The sequence below is a fragment of the Adiantum capillus-veneris genome, chromosome 25 (assembly GCF_014529385.1).
Source record: "Adiantum capillus-veneris isolate H3 chromosome 25, ASM1452938v2, whole genome shotgun sequence".
NCBI classification, from domain to species: Eukaryota; Viridiplantae; Streptophyta; class Polypodiopsida; order Polypodiales; family Pteridaceae; genus Adiantum; species Adiantum capillus-veneris.
The window spans coordinates 94231260-94247998 of record NC_140955.1 but is presented as its reverse complement, the minus strand read 5'-3'; the positions used below and the strand labels follow the sequence as shown (position 1 = coordinate 94247998).

The 16739-nt window shown below is 43.6% G+C and overlaps 1 protein-coding gene and 2 long non-coding RNA genes across 6 annotated transcripts in view; all 3 read right to left on the bottom strand.

Annotated features, from left to right (window-relative positions):
• Positions 1-7425: 7425 nt before the first annotated feature.
• Positions 7426-8767, bottom strand: LOC147425312 (uncharacterized). Its single transcript, XR_015186328.1, has 3 exons — positions 8419-8767; positions 8116-8345; positions 7426-8039 (listed from the first exon to the last, which is right to left on the bottom strand). It is a non-coding gene; the product is annotated as an uncharacterized LOC147425312 (long non-coding RNA).
• A 317-nt stretch (positions 8768-9084) lies between these two features.
• Positions 9085-11754, bottom strand: LOC147425311 (uncharacterized). 2 transcript variants are annotated; one of them, XR_015186327.1, is made up of 3 exons: positions 11126-11754; positions 10845-11027; positions 9085-9218 (listed from the first exon to the last, which is right to left on the bottom strand). It is a non-coding gene; the product is annotated as an uncharacterized LOC147425311 (long non-coding RNA). The 2 variants fall into 2 exon arrangements; XR_015186326.1 differs by having other exon boundaries at positions 9087-11027.
• A 196-nt stretch (positions 11755-11950) lies between these two features.
• The window catches only part of CSTF77 (Tetratricopeptide repeat (TPR)-like superfamily protein), a 130218-nt gene continuing 125429 nt past the window's right edge, over positions 11951-16739 (bottom strand). For 2 of the 3 annotated variants that reach the window (XM_086499374.1, XM_086499372.1), the window contains exons 17-23: positions 16026-16178; positions 14892-14961; positions 14719-14817; positions 14489-14599; positions 14239-14406; positions 13921-14157; positions 11951-12767 (exon numbers count right to left, since the gene is read on the bottom strand). In XM_086499374.1, the coding sequence (XP_086355500.1) occupies positions 12595-12767; positions 13921-14157; positions 14239-14406; positions 14489-14599; positions 14719-14817; positions 14892-14961; positions 16026-16178 (1011 nt within the window). In that variant the 3' untranslated portion in view covers positions 11951-12594. The remainder of the gene's footprint in view (positions 12768-13920; positions 14158-14238; positions 14407-14488; positions 14600-14718; positions 14818-14891; positions 14962-16025; positions 16179-16739) is intronic. The other variant, XM_086499373.1, reaches the window with a different exon arrangement.

Genomic DNA, 16739 nt, shown 5'->3' with positions numbered 1-16739 from the left:
TAGTTTCCAGGCAATAGTTTTTTTTTCAAAGGATTGCTAAACATGCACACACATGCGCGCACGAAGAGAGAGAGAGAGAGAGAGAGAGAGAGAGAGAGAGAGAGAGAGAGAGAGAGAGAGAGAGAGGCCTATTCCTTCACAAGATGAGAGCGGGAGAGGAGCTAACATGATGACATGGTGTAGCAAAAGTAATTTTTTTGGCTACTGCAAGAGAGGACAGGAGCACTCCAATGGACTGAAAGGTTCAAGATGTTAGCCTAAAAAAATAAACTACTAGTATAAATTTGACATAAAAACAAGGTGAGTTCTCACAGTGGCCTGCACAATGGCAAAATTGGAAGGTATTGAGTTGGTCTTCATTTTAATTCCAAGGGTAGAGTAGCAAGCATTGTTCTCTATAGAAATTGTTTGGGTCTTTGACAGCATTGTAATGAATGTAACGAATGATTTTGGCTCTCTTTGATTGCTTGTAAGTGATTCTCATGTTTCTGAAGTTTGCAACGAAGTCAGCTAAGCAAACATTGTGGAATGTCATTGGCCTCTGAGCATACTTGTCCACCATTGTTTCGAAGAATATGTTAGTTCTCGAGGGGTCAAGTTGTTGTAGCATGAATTTCATTTTAAGCAGCAAAGCACAGTTAGTGGGGGCATTGGTGTTGATGAAAGTGCACTCACGTGTGGAGCTATATAGAGGGAGAGAGAGGGCAATATATATTGCTTGTTGAGCACTAATCTCTTGAGTATTGAGAATGGTATTCCCCAATTTTCGCAGCCTTTCCACTGTTTCAACATTGCTTTTGACACAATCATCTAGCTGTGTTTTGATTGCTTCTATGAGTGTTTTATCGAACCTTGTCATGTATGAGGTATAGTAACTGGCTGCTCCATGTGCATTGAGGACAAATTGAATGTTTGTGTTGGCATCCCATAAGTTTGCTATAATGGGGCTGAAGTTGTTTATATTTGCGTCTTTTGGGTGTCGCTTGAGCACAACCATGGGCAAGCTCTTCATTGCAAGGAACCGGTGCACAATATATCGAGCTGTGGTGATCAGGTCTGCTCGCACGATGCGTCTAAGAAATGAAGCTTCTGTTTCATTTGTCTGCCTACTCATTCCTAATATGGTCTTTAATGTATCTACAAGGGGTGACCATCGACATTCAACAGAGCAAAATGTGATGAAAAATGTCGGTGACCCAAGCTGACGTATCATGTCGAAGACATTTTTTTTCATCTTTACCTTGTAGTCTGGCGATGTTCGCAGGTGCTCGAAGTAGCCCATTTGTGAATTTAACAATTTTTCAATGTTTGTGTTGTTTACCCCTTGTTGAGCACTTAAATTTGTTGTTTTTATTGCTCCTTTGCATAATTGCACCCAAATAGATCCAAGAACTTTTGCGTCATTATTTTCATTAGTTTGAAAAACAGGTTCTCTACGTGAGGAGGAAAGCATCTATCTTTGTGCATGAGCTCCCATTTTGTGACCATTTGGAATTTAAAAGCAACATATTCATGGTATTTCCTTGGTTTACCAAAGAAAAGACTATTCTTCTCAATGTTGATCTTTAAAAAAGCCCACATGAGTTAGTGGCACTCAATGTACGTCGTACTCGATACAAACACTAGAGCGATTTCAATCAAAATATGCTTAGTGAATTTGAAGCCTCCGTAGACACATACAAATCGAGACTTTGCACCAAAGAAAGAGCTATGGAAGGAAGGTCTAACTTCAAGCTAAATTAAGAAGTGCACAAGCCAAATAACTTTGGATGACATGGAGGAAGATAGTATGTGGAAATGGCAACTGCATCTTGAAAATATCTACTTTGACTCAAATATACCTTGTTGTCCAAAATTGAGAGAGAGAGACACACAGAGAGAAAATGAAATGAAATGAAATGTTATATTAACGTCTTCAAAAGGCCAAAGTGACCTATGAGACCAAACTGATACAAAAGTGGTGAATCTGTTACAATGTCTGAAAAGTGTGAGTGTGAAAATAAATGCGAAAAACTAAAAACAAAGTATTAGATAAACTTCGTAGGAGCATTCTGGGTGTCTGGCTAGAATGCTTCTAATCCTTTGTTGTAGTCTCCTCCGGTGAAGTGTGCTTCTGCATCTCGGTCGTGGTTGGCTCGATTTCCTAAGCTCAATCGCCCTGTCAATGAGGGTGCCTTTGGTATGAATGTGGGTACTCCTTTCTGCTCGCTGTTGGCCTCTTGCTTCTCCTTCCATTCCTGCTTCTCTCGATCCGAAGAAATCTGTGATCTGCCTCTAAGGCTGTAGTGCTCTTTGTCTTCTCATTAGATTATCCATGTGCCGATGTAGTTCCAGTAGGTACAGGCCTAAGCACCTTTGATCTTGGTATTCCATGACTCTATCTAGAGGTCCAAAGCCTTCTTTGAATAGGCAATAGAAACGCCCACGTATCTCATAGTATACGGTGCAATCGCATATGTAGTGTAATTCTGTCTCCGGCTCCATTCCGCATAACTTGCAAATTCTGCTCTCAGGTGGGATTCCCCTAAATCTGCCAAATTCAATTTCCAGCTGGTGTGAGGATGTACGAATCTGACCAATAACACATCTCAAACCATGAGACAGGTGGGTATCCATGTAGCTCCGGCGAATCACAAAACCATCTTCAGATAGCTGTAGGAAGTTTTCTTTGTAGTCGGCCATCTTCCTGCCCAATTCTTGTGTGTCTACCCATGTCCTCTTAGTGTCCAACTGTATAAGATCCTGGCGGATGATTTTATTAATCTCCGTTCGTGTGATTGCCAGTGATGGAGCCTCAAGAGAGTATTGGAAGGAGCGTAATCTTTCCATACTGAACCCGTGTCTCTGAAACCAGGAGGACAGTTGCGCATACCAGCATGACATATCTCCTTTCATTGCTAATTGTCGAGAGGATTCGAGGGCCAATCTAGTATATCGACAATTATTTCTATCCCATAAACCATGTATAAAGGACACTGATCTGGTAAGAGCTTCAATTTCTATCGGAGGGGCAGCTAGTTCCGCTCGGGTAATCGCGTGTGGTACGGAGGCCTTGGCTCTAATCATTCGGGAAATCATACATACCAAAGGTCTCTCCATTGACTTCCAATTATCCTGATCCACAGATGGTCCCCAAATCTAGACCCCATAAAGCATAGCCGAAGCCACCACAGTATCAAAAGAGCCAAAGTTTTGTTCGTGGTTCCTGAAAACTGCACTTGTGAACACATCCTCTCCAACCCTCCCAAGGCCGCAGAGGCTCTGGACAATCTAGCATCCGTTGCTTTCTTAAGAGTAAACTTCGGTCCTGTAAATACCACACCAAGGTATGTGTATGCATCTGTGTACTCTAATGTATCCTGGCCATATGCAAATGTAGGTGCCGATCTCCTAACCCACTGCGGTGTGGTGTTAAACACCATAACTTTGGTTTTACCCAAATTTACCGATAGTCCGCTATCCTCCGCGAATTTATGTAATGCATCTAACTGCCTCTGCATTCCATCTGGTGATTCTGCTATCAATACAATATAATCTGCATATAACAACAAAGGGATCCATGACCTTGCAAGTTGAGCACCTCTGTCACCCTCTCTATCAATGTAATCTGATACCTCATCTATATACATACCAAATAAAGTAGGGGACAGTGGGCATCCCTGCTTTACTCCAACGGTGGAATGAACAATGTCGGAATCCCCTTCTGGAGTACGTACATAGCCAGTTACTGACCCGTATAAGGCCATGATCCCCCAGATAATCTCTTTGGGGACCCCTAACTCTTGCATTTTGTGCATCAATCTGGCCCTTGGTACTGTATCAAAAGCTTTTCGAAAATCCACAAAGCAACAATACATCCTTCTCCCGCTTGCTCTTCCTTCCTCAATAATGGTTCTGAGCGTAAGAATATGATCTAAAGTGGAATAACCCCTCCTGAATCCAGCTTGTCATGTTGCCCTTATGCCCTCATTCTCTGCCCATCTACTCAATTTTTGTTCCAGAATGGATGCGTACAGTCAGGTCAATGTGTGTCCCACCATAATGGTATGGTAGTTTCCGGTTATCATAGGATCCCCTGACTTGAAAATAGGTACGATAGTAGATAATTTTCAAGATTCAGGTAATCCTTCACACATGACCCGATTAAACAGACGAGCAAGGACTTCTGAAGTAGATCCCTTGCATGGATCAGATGTTCTCCTACTAGACCCTCATGATCATATGCTCTTCTTGTCTTCATCTTATCAATGGCTTTTTCCACCATTTCCGTAGTAAAGAAAGTACTAGTAGCAGGGCATGGCTCTAGCGGATCTGGTAATGGAGGCTGTCTAGATACCGTATATAATGATGTTACATATTGACCCCAAATCTCAGGAGAAGTAATTGTCGGAGGCGATGAGTGCTCGTGAAATAAATGCCAGGCCTCATGTGAGTCCTCACTCAAGAAGAGCTTATATAAATCCTTCTCCAGTTTGGCTAAAAATGCCCTTTTCTTGAGACGTACTATACGCCGAAGAGCAATCCGAGACTGCTTATATGTGATGATCCCAAGTGTAAGCTCTTTCTGGACCTGGGTTCTCGTCGCTCTGCATTCCTCGTCGTACCAACTGTTTTGAGGCATGTTCCCAGATCCTCTCTTCTGGTCAGGTTGAGTATGTGGGTATGCCTCTTGTGCTGCTCCATGTAGTATCTCTGTTAGCTGAGAAGTAATCTCCTCTACAGTATATACTGGCTCGGCTGACCACATCCTATTATAGATCTTTTCCACATAGACTAAATCGATCTCTGGCGTGAAAGTATATCTTGTGTGTGTCTTCTTCCTTTGTACTTGAGAGGCATTGTATTGGAAGGAGATTGATAAGGTCAAGAGAGCATGATCCACTGCAATCCCAACCGGTCTGGGTCCCACCTTAAAGTCCTCGATACTAGAAATAAAGCTTGGTGAAGTCATGACATAATCCACTGTACTGGCCCCATGCCTGTGCGGGAAGCATGTGAACCCCCCAGATAAAGGGAAATTCTCTAGACCATTAAGTATGGCCAAACCATGTGTAGTTACCATTTCCATGAGATGTCTCCCATATTCATTGTGTTCTTTATCCTATGAGTTTCTAGTAAGCCCCTCCTGTGATAAATCCACTTCTCTGAGCATTTCCTCAGAAGTATCATAGAATACTGCTTGAGAGTTGGCCGTTCTGGCATTAAAGTCTCCTAAGAGAACGATGTCTCCATCTCTAGAGAACTCCCATATGTCGTTATTCAATATGGAGAAAGGGGACTGTCCTTTAGGTGAGGAGTAGACTGATGTACTTGGAGGGAAGTAGCATATAGCGATATATAGAAATCTACCTGTCTCGGCGCTCATTCTCACCCACATATACCTTGCTTGTTCATATTTCCTGATAATCTGTAGTAGTGGTTTCAGCTCCTCTTTAAATAAGACTGCTACTCCTGAACCCTGGCTACCTCACAGAGATCTCTTGTCTGGTCGACTAGCTGTTTTCATAAATACCCCTTCACATGTGGCATAAGCTCTCCCGGTATCTGGTGTGTCTCTGAGTAGAAAACTGTGTCTCTGTCCCTAAAGCTGTCTTCAAAGGCACCTACATCTAGCCTATATGATCCATTACAATTCCACGCCGCTATTCGGAGCATCGCCCCATAGGTCTCGCACCGTCATGATGAGCGCTTTTCCAGAACCACTACTTTCCCTCCTCTATAAAAGGCGATTTTCCCCTTTTCTCTTGCTGCCCTGATCTCTGGCATCAACTCTTGCATGTGTGCCACTTGTGCCAATGTAAGGTCATCTCCCAGGAAAATACCGGTTTTCTTAAGAGTTGGCCTCTACTTTAGAAATTCTTTCCTTATTTCTATATTCGGGAAGCGGAGAATAAGTGCCCTATCCTTTACGTTTCCCTTCTCGTCGATTCCTTTCTTGCCCACTCTCCATGCACTTGTGTGAGTAGGCTCTGTGATGCCCATGATTTGTAGCAGTTCCCTCACTTCTTCATCTACATTCTCTTTGTCTTTGACTCCTGTGACCCGCACATGCAGAGCCCGATTCTTTCTTTTCTACTCTTCCTCAATGGTCATATTAATAATGGTGGAGGTAGGTGTGGTCTCAGGCATCTGGGCCTTTCCTTTCTTCGCATCTTCAATCCATTTCTCTACTTCGTCAACCTTTTCTTGTGTCTTAACAAGACGTTCCGCCCATGAAGATGCCGTTTTCCATTTCTGTTCATCTCCTTCCCGTAGAGCTTTCATCTGATCCTTCATGTCCTCGAGCTCCTTCAACACCAAAGGTTGGTCGTCTCCCTTCTCCTTAGTTGCAGATTTGCAAGCCGCAAGTCCTCCTTTTAGCTCCTTGATTATTGCATCTTTTTCCCCATGTGCTTTTCCATATTTGTTCTCCATGCTTCAAAACTTGCTACTGCCTCATCGAGTTTCTTTTGCATAACGCATTCTCTAACATTTACTTCGGTCTTGATTAGGTTTCATAATTCCGTTTTCACGATCGGAATTTCCTCATTCTGTATCCCCCGGATCTCTCTCCTTAGTTCTCTCATCATGTCTCCATACATGGAGTTCCTGTAGCTCTCAGCGTTCGTGTGCATTTCCTTCCTGATGTCATCCCTCATATAGTTTAGCTATAATTTGAGCATCACCTGGACCTTCTCCATCAGTAGCTCATCATATATCCTGGAGGTTTTCCCAACTCGTAAGGATCCTAGTGATAGTACAGTATCTCTGTTTCTCCATTTGAAAGTAGCCGTCGTTTTTTTTGGGCAGGTGTAGTTATCTACACCCGGCCCTTCCCCTTCGGTAGGCGGATCCATCGAACCCGAGCCACAAATGTGGTGTAGGATACTAGGGTGAGGGACTTTAAACTTTAACGAAGGAGATATTTGTCTCTGCCTCTGCCTGCAGGTTGTTGCGAGAGAGACTGCGTCCCACTGCAGAGGGAGAGAGACCTGCTCGCGTAGGACAACAACGGAGTAGGATAACTCGCGTAGGACAGCAACTCGCGTAGGAGGTCGCATGGGACAGCAGCTCGCATAGGACACCACCGCGTAGGATGTCTCGCTTAGGAGATGAGAGAGAGAGAGAGAGAGAGAGAGAGAGAGAGAGAGAGAGATTATATACAATAAGCTACGGATTTGTTTCACATACAAATCTTTCAAAGACAGACATAAATAATGAAGTTTAAGTAGAAAGGAGGACATTGTGCCAAAAATGAAGCTACGGAAGAAAGGCCAAACTTCAAGCTAATTTGACAAGCGATTGTGTGGAAGGTAACTGACTTTGAGTGGTGCGGAGGAACACAACACATGAAACTTGTGTTTGCACCTAAACAACATATATTTCAAATCAATTGTAGGCTGCTGACCAAAATTGAGAGAGAGAGAGAGAGAGAGAGAGAGAGAGAGAGAGAGAGGCTTACATAAAATAAGCTACAAATTTATTTTGTGTACAATGTTCTCAAAGGCATGCCAAAAAGGGAGAACATACAAACTACGCAAAAAGCAAGCTGGCTTTAGGGTTCGCAAAGTCTCTACCATACTAATGGGCCAAGGAGATATATACAACGAGGCACACAATATTAAAAAAGGAGTGATTGAAAGAAGGGTAGCCTCAAAAGACCAAATGGATGTGCGTAAGCTAACCTCACTCAACAAACTTCGAGCGGTGTGCAAACGTTATTACATGGCCTGTGACACTAAGCTTGAAAGCACCTACTCTGCTTGTGGCCGCCAAGATGTCTCGAGCATTTGCAACAGTTCTAGTATACAACTCCTTGAAGCTTTCTTTAAAACCAAGCACAACATCAACCATAGAACCAACAATTTGAGCATTGACAACACTATTATTGTCACTAGTGATGTGTGCATCCAATTTTGGGATGGTTGTGATATCAATGGATTACAAGCAGCACAGAATCCTCCTTGCGAACTTTTGTGAACCTTTGTCAATTTACAAAGTGGGCATTGCTTTTCCAAGAGAACTGAGTTGATGTTGGTAAAGCACAACGTTCCAACCAACTGCAAGGTCCACTACATTCAGATTTTTAAGTGCAGACACAATTGAGGAAAGCACACCAATACACAGCAAACGTACCTCACGACCGTAACCTAAACTTTCAGTTTGGGCTTGCAAAACTTCAACCAGAGTTGAAGCAAGTGAGGACTACGAACAGGGACTAGGACAATGATGTCAAGCACCAACACTGTGTTGGCACGACCATTGAATGGAGCAATGTTGTGAGCCACACACATCATATTCTCCTCTCATTCCAAATCAGCAATTAGTTGCATGCAATCACCTTTGCGAGAGTTTACAAAGCTCACCTACACCAGAAGCATTATACAACCGATCACGATAGTCACTTAAAATCAAACGACAAAAAGCTAGTCTACTCACCACAGCATGATCATCAAGTAACGGCCCGTCTGCAACCAGAAGCTCCCCTAATTGCGCTCCTGCTTTGGATTGGAGGTTTTGCGAAATAACGAACGCCAAAGTACCCAATGTAGCTCCTCTATTTGCTTGCGATGATGATTTGATTGCTTCCTCCAAGAAGGATCTAGTAGAAGTCTCAGCAAAGAAAGATACCGTTAGTGGAATGTGTTCTACTTTTATCACCAATGTTGAGGCATTGACATGCAAAGAACAAGTCGATGTACCCCCATCCCCTCGAGTTTTGGGCTGACACTGGGATTCTCTACCCTTATGTACTCACCAATGTGTAGCTTATCCTGGAATTGAGTGATATAAGGCTCATACAACACTAAAGGTATAGTGTCTGTAGACTGTGTCCACAATGTCAAGCTTCAAATACGAACTGTACTTATCGGATGCTACTTTGTATGTGCCATAAAGATTCAGTATCTTGCCCTCAATAGCGAACTTGGGGGAAGCTTCACCAATTTCAGAAATCACCAGCAATGGGAGAAACTCTCTTGCATACGGCACTAAAGCCAGGTTCATACCATCATTAGCAAGCTGGACATCGACTTGAAGTTGTTGTTGGGGGGGGGGGGGGGGGGGGGGGGGGGGGGCAACTTGTGTGTGTTGGGACTGGCCCATTGTTGGAGCTCGAACTTCTACTCGAGGTTGTGTAGGCACAACAGGGGACAAAATAGGCTCAACCTCAGCTTGAGCTTGCGCGAGAACTTCTGGCAGGGTTTGCTTACCACCAACGGCCACCTCTACTGCAACACCTACAAAACAAACATGATTATTGTGGCAAGGAGCTAACACAGTCACTCACAATTGGCGCTTGTATTCTCATTGGCTTTCTTGTATTTGATTGCTAGGCATCCTCTCCTAAACAACACTTCACTAGCCATACAAATCATCGAGCCATTTAGTGCACGGCCCTCGTAAGTAAAACTAGATCCACACCTTCACCAAAGAGGGTTGTGCACGAACTTGTTCATAACTCTTAAGGGGGCAAATTTGAACGAGGAAAAAGCACAAGAAGAGCTTTGATGCTTTTAAGCCTTAGCAATACACCTATAACAAAACGAGGCTTCACCAGGACAACAGGCTGCCAATTTCCAGAACTTGCAAGTCGTACCTGAGAACCAGCAATCACTTGATGTACATGGGACTTGTCTCCAGTGGCTCAAGCATGTACGACATCAGAAGCAGCAGACAAACCTCTCAAGAATGAAATAGTGGGCAATGGGGATGAGGACAATTATTGCACGCAACAGCGACGCTTCCGTGGTCTCCAGTGGCTCAAGCATGCATGACATTATAGGCAACAAACATATCTCTCAAGGTCGAAAAAGATCAGACAGTTGACATCGACCTGCCGCAACAACTCCCAAGCCAAAGGTCCTACCAGCATTCATCCAGCTTGGGCCTTCTGCCATCTACTGAAAAGGTAGCAACAAGCTCGCCATGAAGAGCATGCAACGATTTACAGACGCCTTGATGACAGAGGTGCTTCCTTTCGATGCAAAAGGCACCACATAGAGCTCGAGTGAGCAATCAGGTGGGCAGCCACAGGGAAATGGGGGGCCTGAGCTCGCGGGGGAGGATGGGCATAGGGAGTTCTATGGCAGTAGCAGCTTCTTCTCAGCATGCTATATTTCTAGGGTAGAGTTTACCCATGCACTGGTGGTTACCAGATCGTAAGCATTCTCAAGATGGAAAAATAGGGTGGTGACCTCAGGCACACAACTTGAAACATGCATGTAAATGATCGTACACACAACAAGCGATTGATGCTAACAAATCAACACGATGCCTTTCGACCACATCAGTACATCGACACAGCAAGCACACTCCAAACTCTGGGACGTTGCAAGCTTAACATAGCGTAGGTGGTGAACATAAAGGAAGGTACCAAAGCCTCAGATAACTACCAAGTGATCGATTCTATTGAATCAGGATGACGCCTTTCAACCGCATCAGAACAACGGCACATCAAGCACACTCCAAACTCAGGGATGTTGCGAGGTTGACATAGCATGGTTCGTGAGCAAGCAGCCTAATGACAGAAACAGATCCAGACAGAGCAGCAATTCTCTCAGCATCACAACTCCTCAACAAAGCTAAATCGTCGCAGCAATTCACAGCAGCATTAAAATGAACGCATAAAACACTTCTAACCCTCACTCTCCCACACTCATGGCACCTTCCAATGAAATCAAAATCATTCACCTGAACTGACCTCCACAAGATCAAGACACACTTACAATTGCAACCAGGAGCACACTGGGAAAGCCCTGCTGAATGAGATAATCAGCCCAAAACAGAGAGTAGTGAAAAACAGCATTACGGCAACTCATAAAACATAAATTTTTTTTGGGATTTACAAAAAGAAGAAAATATACTGGCTTCTCACCCCCCCACATTGCCACTCCCCTCGGCAGAAAATGGCCTCCCAGCACCTCCCCTGTTTCGGGCAGCCCTCTTGCAAGCTCTCGGAGCCGGGCTGAGATTAGAGCATGGCGTCCGAGCAGAAGTCAATGCGGCATGGCTCCCTCCACTACAACCCTCGGCAACCTTCTTCAACTCTGCGAAAAACAACCAACAGACTGTAAATAACAGATCAAGGTAACACATGTAATCATCACATCCTTCAAGTAACGTAAAATTCACGGGTGTAGGAAACCTTGCTCAAAGTCCATCTCCTCACTTGTACTCATGGCATCAAGACTCGTGCAGTCATCAACATTAAAACTCTCTGCAAAATCAGAATTTGAAGCCATTCTCGAAACCACTACTATCTCTGAACACAACTGCAACACAAAACTACACCAACACTAAATATACACACAGCCATCTCCCAGACGACAATATCGAATAGCCTCACACTTGGCCTGGCAGCACTGTGCCCACTCACATGCACTTCACCATCTGCCTCCTGCGCTACAGAAACTGCCGCCGTGTTGTCCATGCCATGCATCAACCTCCACCGTGTCTTCTTCACAGCCTGTGAAACGCAGCCAATGCACCATCCCTACGAATCTCATTAAAACTGCACTGACTCCCCTACGCAATCGGCACAGAAAAATCTCAGGCATTAACGCCCTCGTCCACGCGTTGCAGGTAAACCAGAGTACGGACGCTTCGAAAACGCCAGGCAGCGAAAGAGAGCATCTGAACATGGGTTGAACGGCCATGTGGCGCCCATCCCGTAGACTTGAGCAACGGCCGGGATTTGCAAGGCTAATAATTCATAAAGACAAATCCCACAAAAAGAAAAACTTCACCCATTTTGAGATATACACTAATAGAGCTAAATTGCAAGTTTAAGTCCATAGATTATTCATCCTAGGTCACCTATTATGGTAATTCATCAAGCTCATATTTTTCTTCATAATCAAATGATGAGCTTCAAGTTTCATGACACAAACCAAAAAAAAGAAACATTTCAGAGAAGAAAAAGAGAAGGCATCTTTGCGGGCTTTGCCTTTTGGGCATACCAAAAAGCAAAGAAACAAGTGATAAAATCACGGTGCCTCATTACATAATAGTATCATAGTGTTGGATATCATAATTTATCATGATGCTTGTAAATACTCTATTCCATCAATGCTCGTTTTGGAGCTTATTGCTCCAAAATGCATGTACAATGCTAAAAAAATTAGGGCCACATTTGATTCGGTTGGAGGGTCTGGATCAAACTCTTTTCACACTTCCGTACTGGTCTGGATGTTTGCTTGGTGTTTGAAAAAACTATGGGGCCCCATTGCAGGGTCAAGCAAAATCTACACACACAAGCACATAATAAGAATGGTTTTATTACATTTCTGTTTATAACCTAAGGGCCTGTCTATCCTTTTGTGATGCTGTTGAGTTTGCTCTGAGTGGGCATCTCCTCTTGCTGCCTTCTTTTATATACATGCTTCCAAAATTAGCACATACTTGTGCTCCCAATTTCCATCTACTCTTCCTGATCTTCATAGTCTTTCCCTGAAGCTCACACTGCCAGCTGAGCACCTACGTACATCCTTGTCGCCTTAATACCAACCTTCTCTTGATGTTAGAAGCACCCACAATCCTTTTCTCATCCCTTAGTTCCCAATCAACAACCTTCTTTCTGCCCTCTTTCTTGTCCGATCAGCCTGAGATAGTAAATCAACCAGAGCTTCCTGATGGTTCCCCTGTTATTGCACCACTGCCACCGGAAGTTGAGCCTGCTCCTCCAACTGTTTGCCCACTCTTTGCTGCACGCGCTCGCTGCAATTGTCTCAATCTAAAGACATCTGGAGTCCGATTCTGCACAGGGGCATTGTCCTCCTCTTCTTGCCCTGAAACAACAAGATGAAATGGCATTATATCACAGCAAGACGTATCCACAAGAGTAAAGCTAGAGTCTCTTAAATTTCATGTTACATCTGTGATAAAGAAAATACAAGAAATATTTTCGCTGACATGAGGGAAAATTAACAAAACTAATAAGAGGCGTGCTTTTACAATTGCACCTTAGAAGGCTTGCACTGTGCAGATATATGGATTTGACTGATGATCTCCAAGAAATGAAATAGCCGTGAGTGAGATCCAGTGTTAGATGTGAGATGCCATAGAGGTCATCATAGATAAGAGCCTATCAACTAAGCTGGTGAATGCTCTCTACACAGCTCTCCCATTAGAGCAAGGGTAGCACACTCTTTTGAACAGGGTCCGCCAGAAATCTTCCACCTCTAGCATACAACATCATTGACTAGCCCTGAGCCAAGACCTAAGAATGGGCCTACCCACCCTAACACCTACCCACAACACTTCAAATTTCTGTTTAGAATGACCTCCTCTAACCATTAAGAGCCCTTGTATGCTTGTATCCCTCTTCCCTACAAAAGCTATCCTACCAAATTTTGAAGCAATAAGGCTATTTTCCTCCAGATTGTGATTCAAACCCAAGGATATAGTTCATAACCAGTAGCAAAATGTGATGGAATTTAGAATTTGCATACTTCCATCTGTCGGGTACAGCTACACTCTCCCTAAAGGGGTGGCCTTTACTCATCTCTGGCCATAGCAAGAGTTCTAGCATGCAATGATTTGCTCTCCCTAGAAAGTGCTGATTCTCTCTGCTCTCTAACTTGATTCTCTTGCTAGAAATTTTTCCTTTCTAAACAGGTGTTCCCTCCCAAGCAGGGCTCTTCTTTCTCTCAATCACAGGGCTGTTTCTATTGATTTTTTCTTTCTTGCTTTGGTATGCTTTTCTAATTTTGCAAAAAGCATTTGATTTTAATTCCATAAAACACTTCTTTTCTAAAAAGCTGATTTTTGTTGAATACAATCTTCTTCATATTTGCACGCACGCGCACACACACACACACACACACACACAGGCAGGCAGCTAGAGAAAAGTCTTAGTCTGCACCAAGCAAGACACAACCAAGAACTGCTTTACAATCACTCTGTTATGTCATGGATTTGAAGAGGGGGGCGAATGCTTACTATCAAGCTCCTTTCTTTTTTGACCATCAGCTTTCATTGCTCTAACATTCAGGTTACCCATATTACGTGCTCCAGGTTTTGCAAAACCATTTCCAGCTGTCTGTCCTCTAGTATCTCCTGTTATTACCTTCGCTACAAATGCGCCGTCAGAATCTGTTCCCAAGACCTCAGATACATCTAAAGGAATCTTCAGTTGTAAAAGCTCAGCCATCACCATCTCAATGTTGGGGGTTGGACCTGAGTCACAAAAGCACCAGCTATCAGCTACACAATAACTAGATGATGCAAGCTGAATAGTTTTAAGGATTGCATTGCTACCATCAACAATTGGAAGCTGACTTAAAAAGTTGCCCAAAGTAGGTGGCAAAACTTTGACTGCCTCTTCAACAGATGCTGACGTTGAACCCTCCACAGATGGTTGAACAAAAGCGGAAAACTGAGCTGTGGGCGCTCGGGGTCGAACAGGCGCGAAAAGCCCGGGCACACCTGCTTCACACCATACTATTAACAACCCTGAATTGCTAGCACACAATTGCAAGCACACTGAATTTGTAGAGCCGCACAATACCAGATGGAGCAGCACCCTTTGATTGCTGCAAAACACCAGGTGCTCCCCCTAGTTGCAAACCAAGTAATGGTTGTCCGCCGACACTTGTTTGTAGTCCGCTGGTTCCACTTCCTATACTTGCAGCATATACCATGAATAAGGGTTTAAGTGGTCAGCCATTGAAAAAGGAAGATCAAGCAGCCAACTACACAACAGTATCATGACCACCAACACACTAGTAAAAGCCTTACCTGGTGCCTGCCTTGGGTCATATACTACCATCTTTGAGACATCTGGAAGCACAATATTAGCAGATGCAGATCCTGCGGCATCTGTGCCCTTCGCTGCAGCTAGATCACAAACAAAGGTGAAATTCAATGGCAACACATGCCACTTGTGGTTCAGAGAAGTGCTTTTTGCCTACCTCCTGTGACTATGGTAGCTTGCTGAGAGTTATTCTTGCCTGCTTTTCCAGCCAGTTTCTGTGCCATTACCTGTTTCAACATTTAGAATGAAGGCTAAATGAAGATGCACTTGTTCCATATACCTCAATGTTTGGAACTACACCGGACTTTGGTAGGTGGAAAAGAAGGATTTAAAGTGCCACATCTACGTCCACCATGCTCGTGCAAAGAGCATGTTCTTGGCATTTTCAAGGTGTCACTGTGCATGGATGGCATTTACGATTCACAAAATGAGTACATAGTAGCTACCGACTATTGACACTTTGAGTAATGAACGCATGACTTACAACAACATTTTATTGAAGAAGAAGAGGGAAGAATTAGCCAGAGCTAGAGTGAAGGGTACAAGCTTTAGGAGAGGAACCAACTTGCATTGTTAGTTGGTGGAGGTTGAGAGTGTGTCTCTTCTCTATAGTCAGATGGAAATGGGGTTTTAGCTCGGCATAGAAGTCTCTCTTCATGTGTGTGGGGGGGGGGAGAGAGAGGTTGGCAAGCCCCCCTTCACACGTGGCTCAGAATGGAAGATAAGGAGTGCAGAGCTTCTCTTCATTGAGTTAGTCGACCCATTTCTCTCTAGAGTACAAGGTGTTGAGTTCAAGACCTCTTGTACAGATTAATTTGTCTCTTTGCATTGCTCCTACAACGTTATACGTTCCTTCTCTTCTTCTCTATGGAAAGTACGGCTTCTTTGTTTGGGTTTGCATGTAGAAGCATATGATAGTTCAAAATACCCCCCATCTTTTAGCCCTTTGTTTACGAGTTTTCCACGTTTTTTCCCTCAAGCAAGTTAGATTTACAAGGGGAATTCTCCCCTGTTCCATGCATGACACATGTTCTGGCAGCTAATAAGTTTCTCTGTTCACTTCCTCTAGTTTTCTACCGACACAAATGTTTGCTTCTGAGAGCCCCTAAGCTGTGTAGGATAGCTTTAGTAGCATTTGTCAGTATCTCATAGACTGAAGATCGAAGTGCAACGGTGATATTTGCAGGCAAACTTACGGATCCACTCTGAAGGCATTTAATTTGAACTCCGTCTTTTACTTTAACAAATAGCTTGCTTGGGAAAATAGGACAAAGAGAAAGCTGACATGCACCTGTTGTCGGGCAAGGTGGTCTAAATCTTGTGCTGAGCAAGGCCACAGATCCAGATAACGATAGCGAGAAATAAGTTGCTGCAAAGAGTTCTCTACCATTGCTGCTCCTTCATCTCCAATCTGCACGAGAGCATCTTTTCTCCTCTGCTGCACCTGCAATGCCAAGACAGACAAAATGCTAAACACACACAGTCATATATCCATACACTAAAAACCTTCACACCTAACACCTAGATGAATCCTGAAAAAGCCCAGATTCACCTATACCTGAATGTGCGAGTTATAGACTTATGGTAGACCATCAGATCAATCATGCATACTACTGACTAAATAGCACAATTACCTGAGAAAATCATCACTGCCCAATAGTGAATGTATTAATATATCCTCTAAACCCGACTAACACACATAAGCATACATCACCATGAAGTTCGACGTACAAGTTTTATCATGACTCCCAGAGCTGCAGGGAAGACTCACCCATTATGAAGTCTAGCACTAAACAAATGCATTAGGTTGAAGAATTAATCCAGTAAAAGGTAGGTAAAGGGCATACACCACTTAGGGTAGAAAGCACTTTCCCACCAGCAACTAGTTAAAATCTTCAAAACGTGAAATTTGATGTCCACTGCAAGGTGAACATATACCTATATGAATCCAGGAAAAGCCAAGATTCACCTATACAAAAAATAAGTTCCAAACTCATGGTGGTCA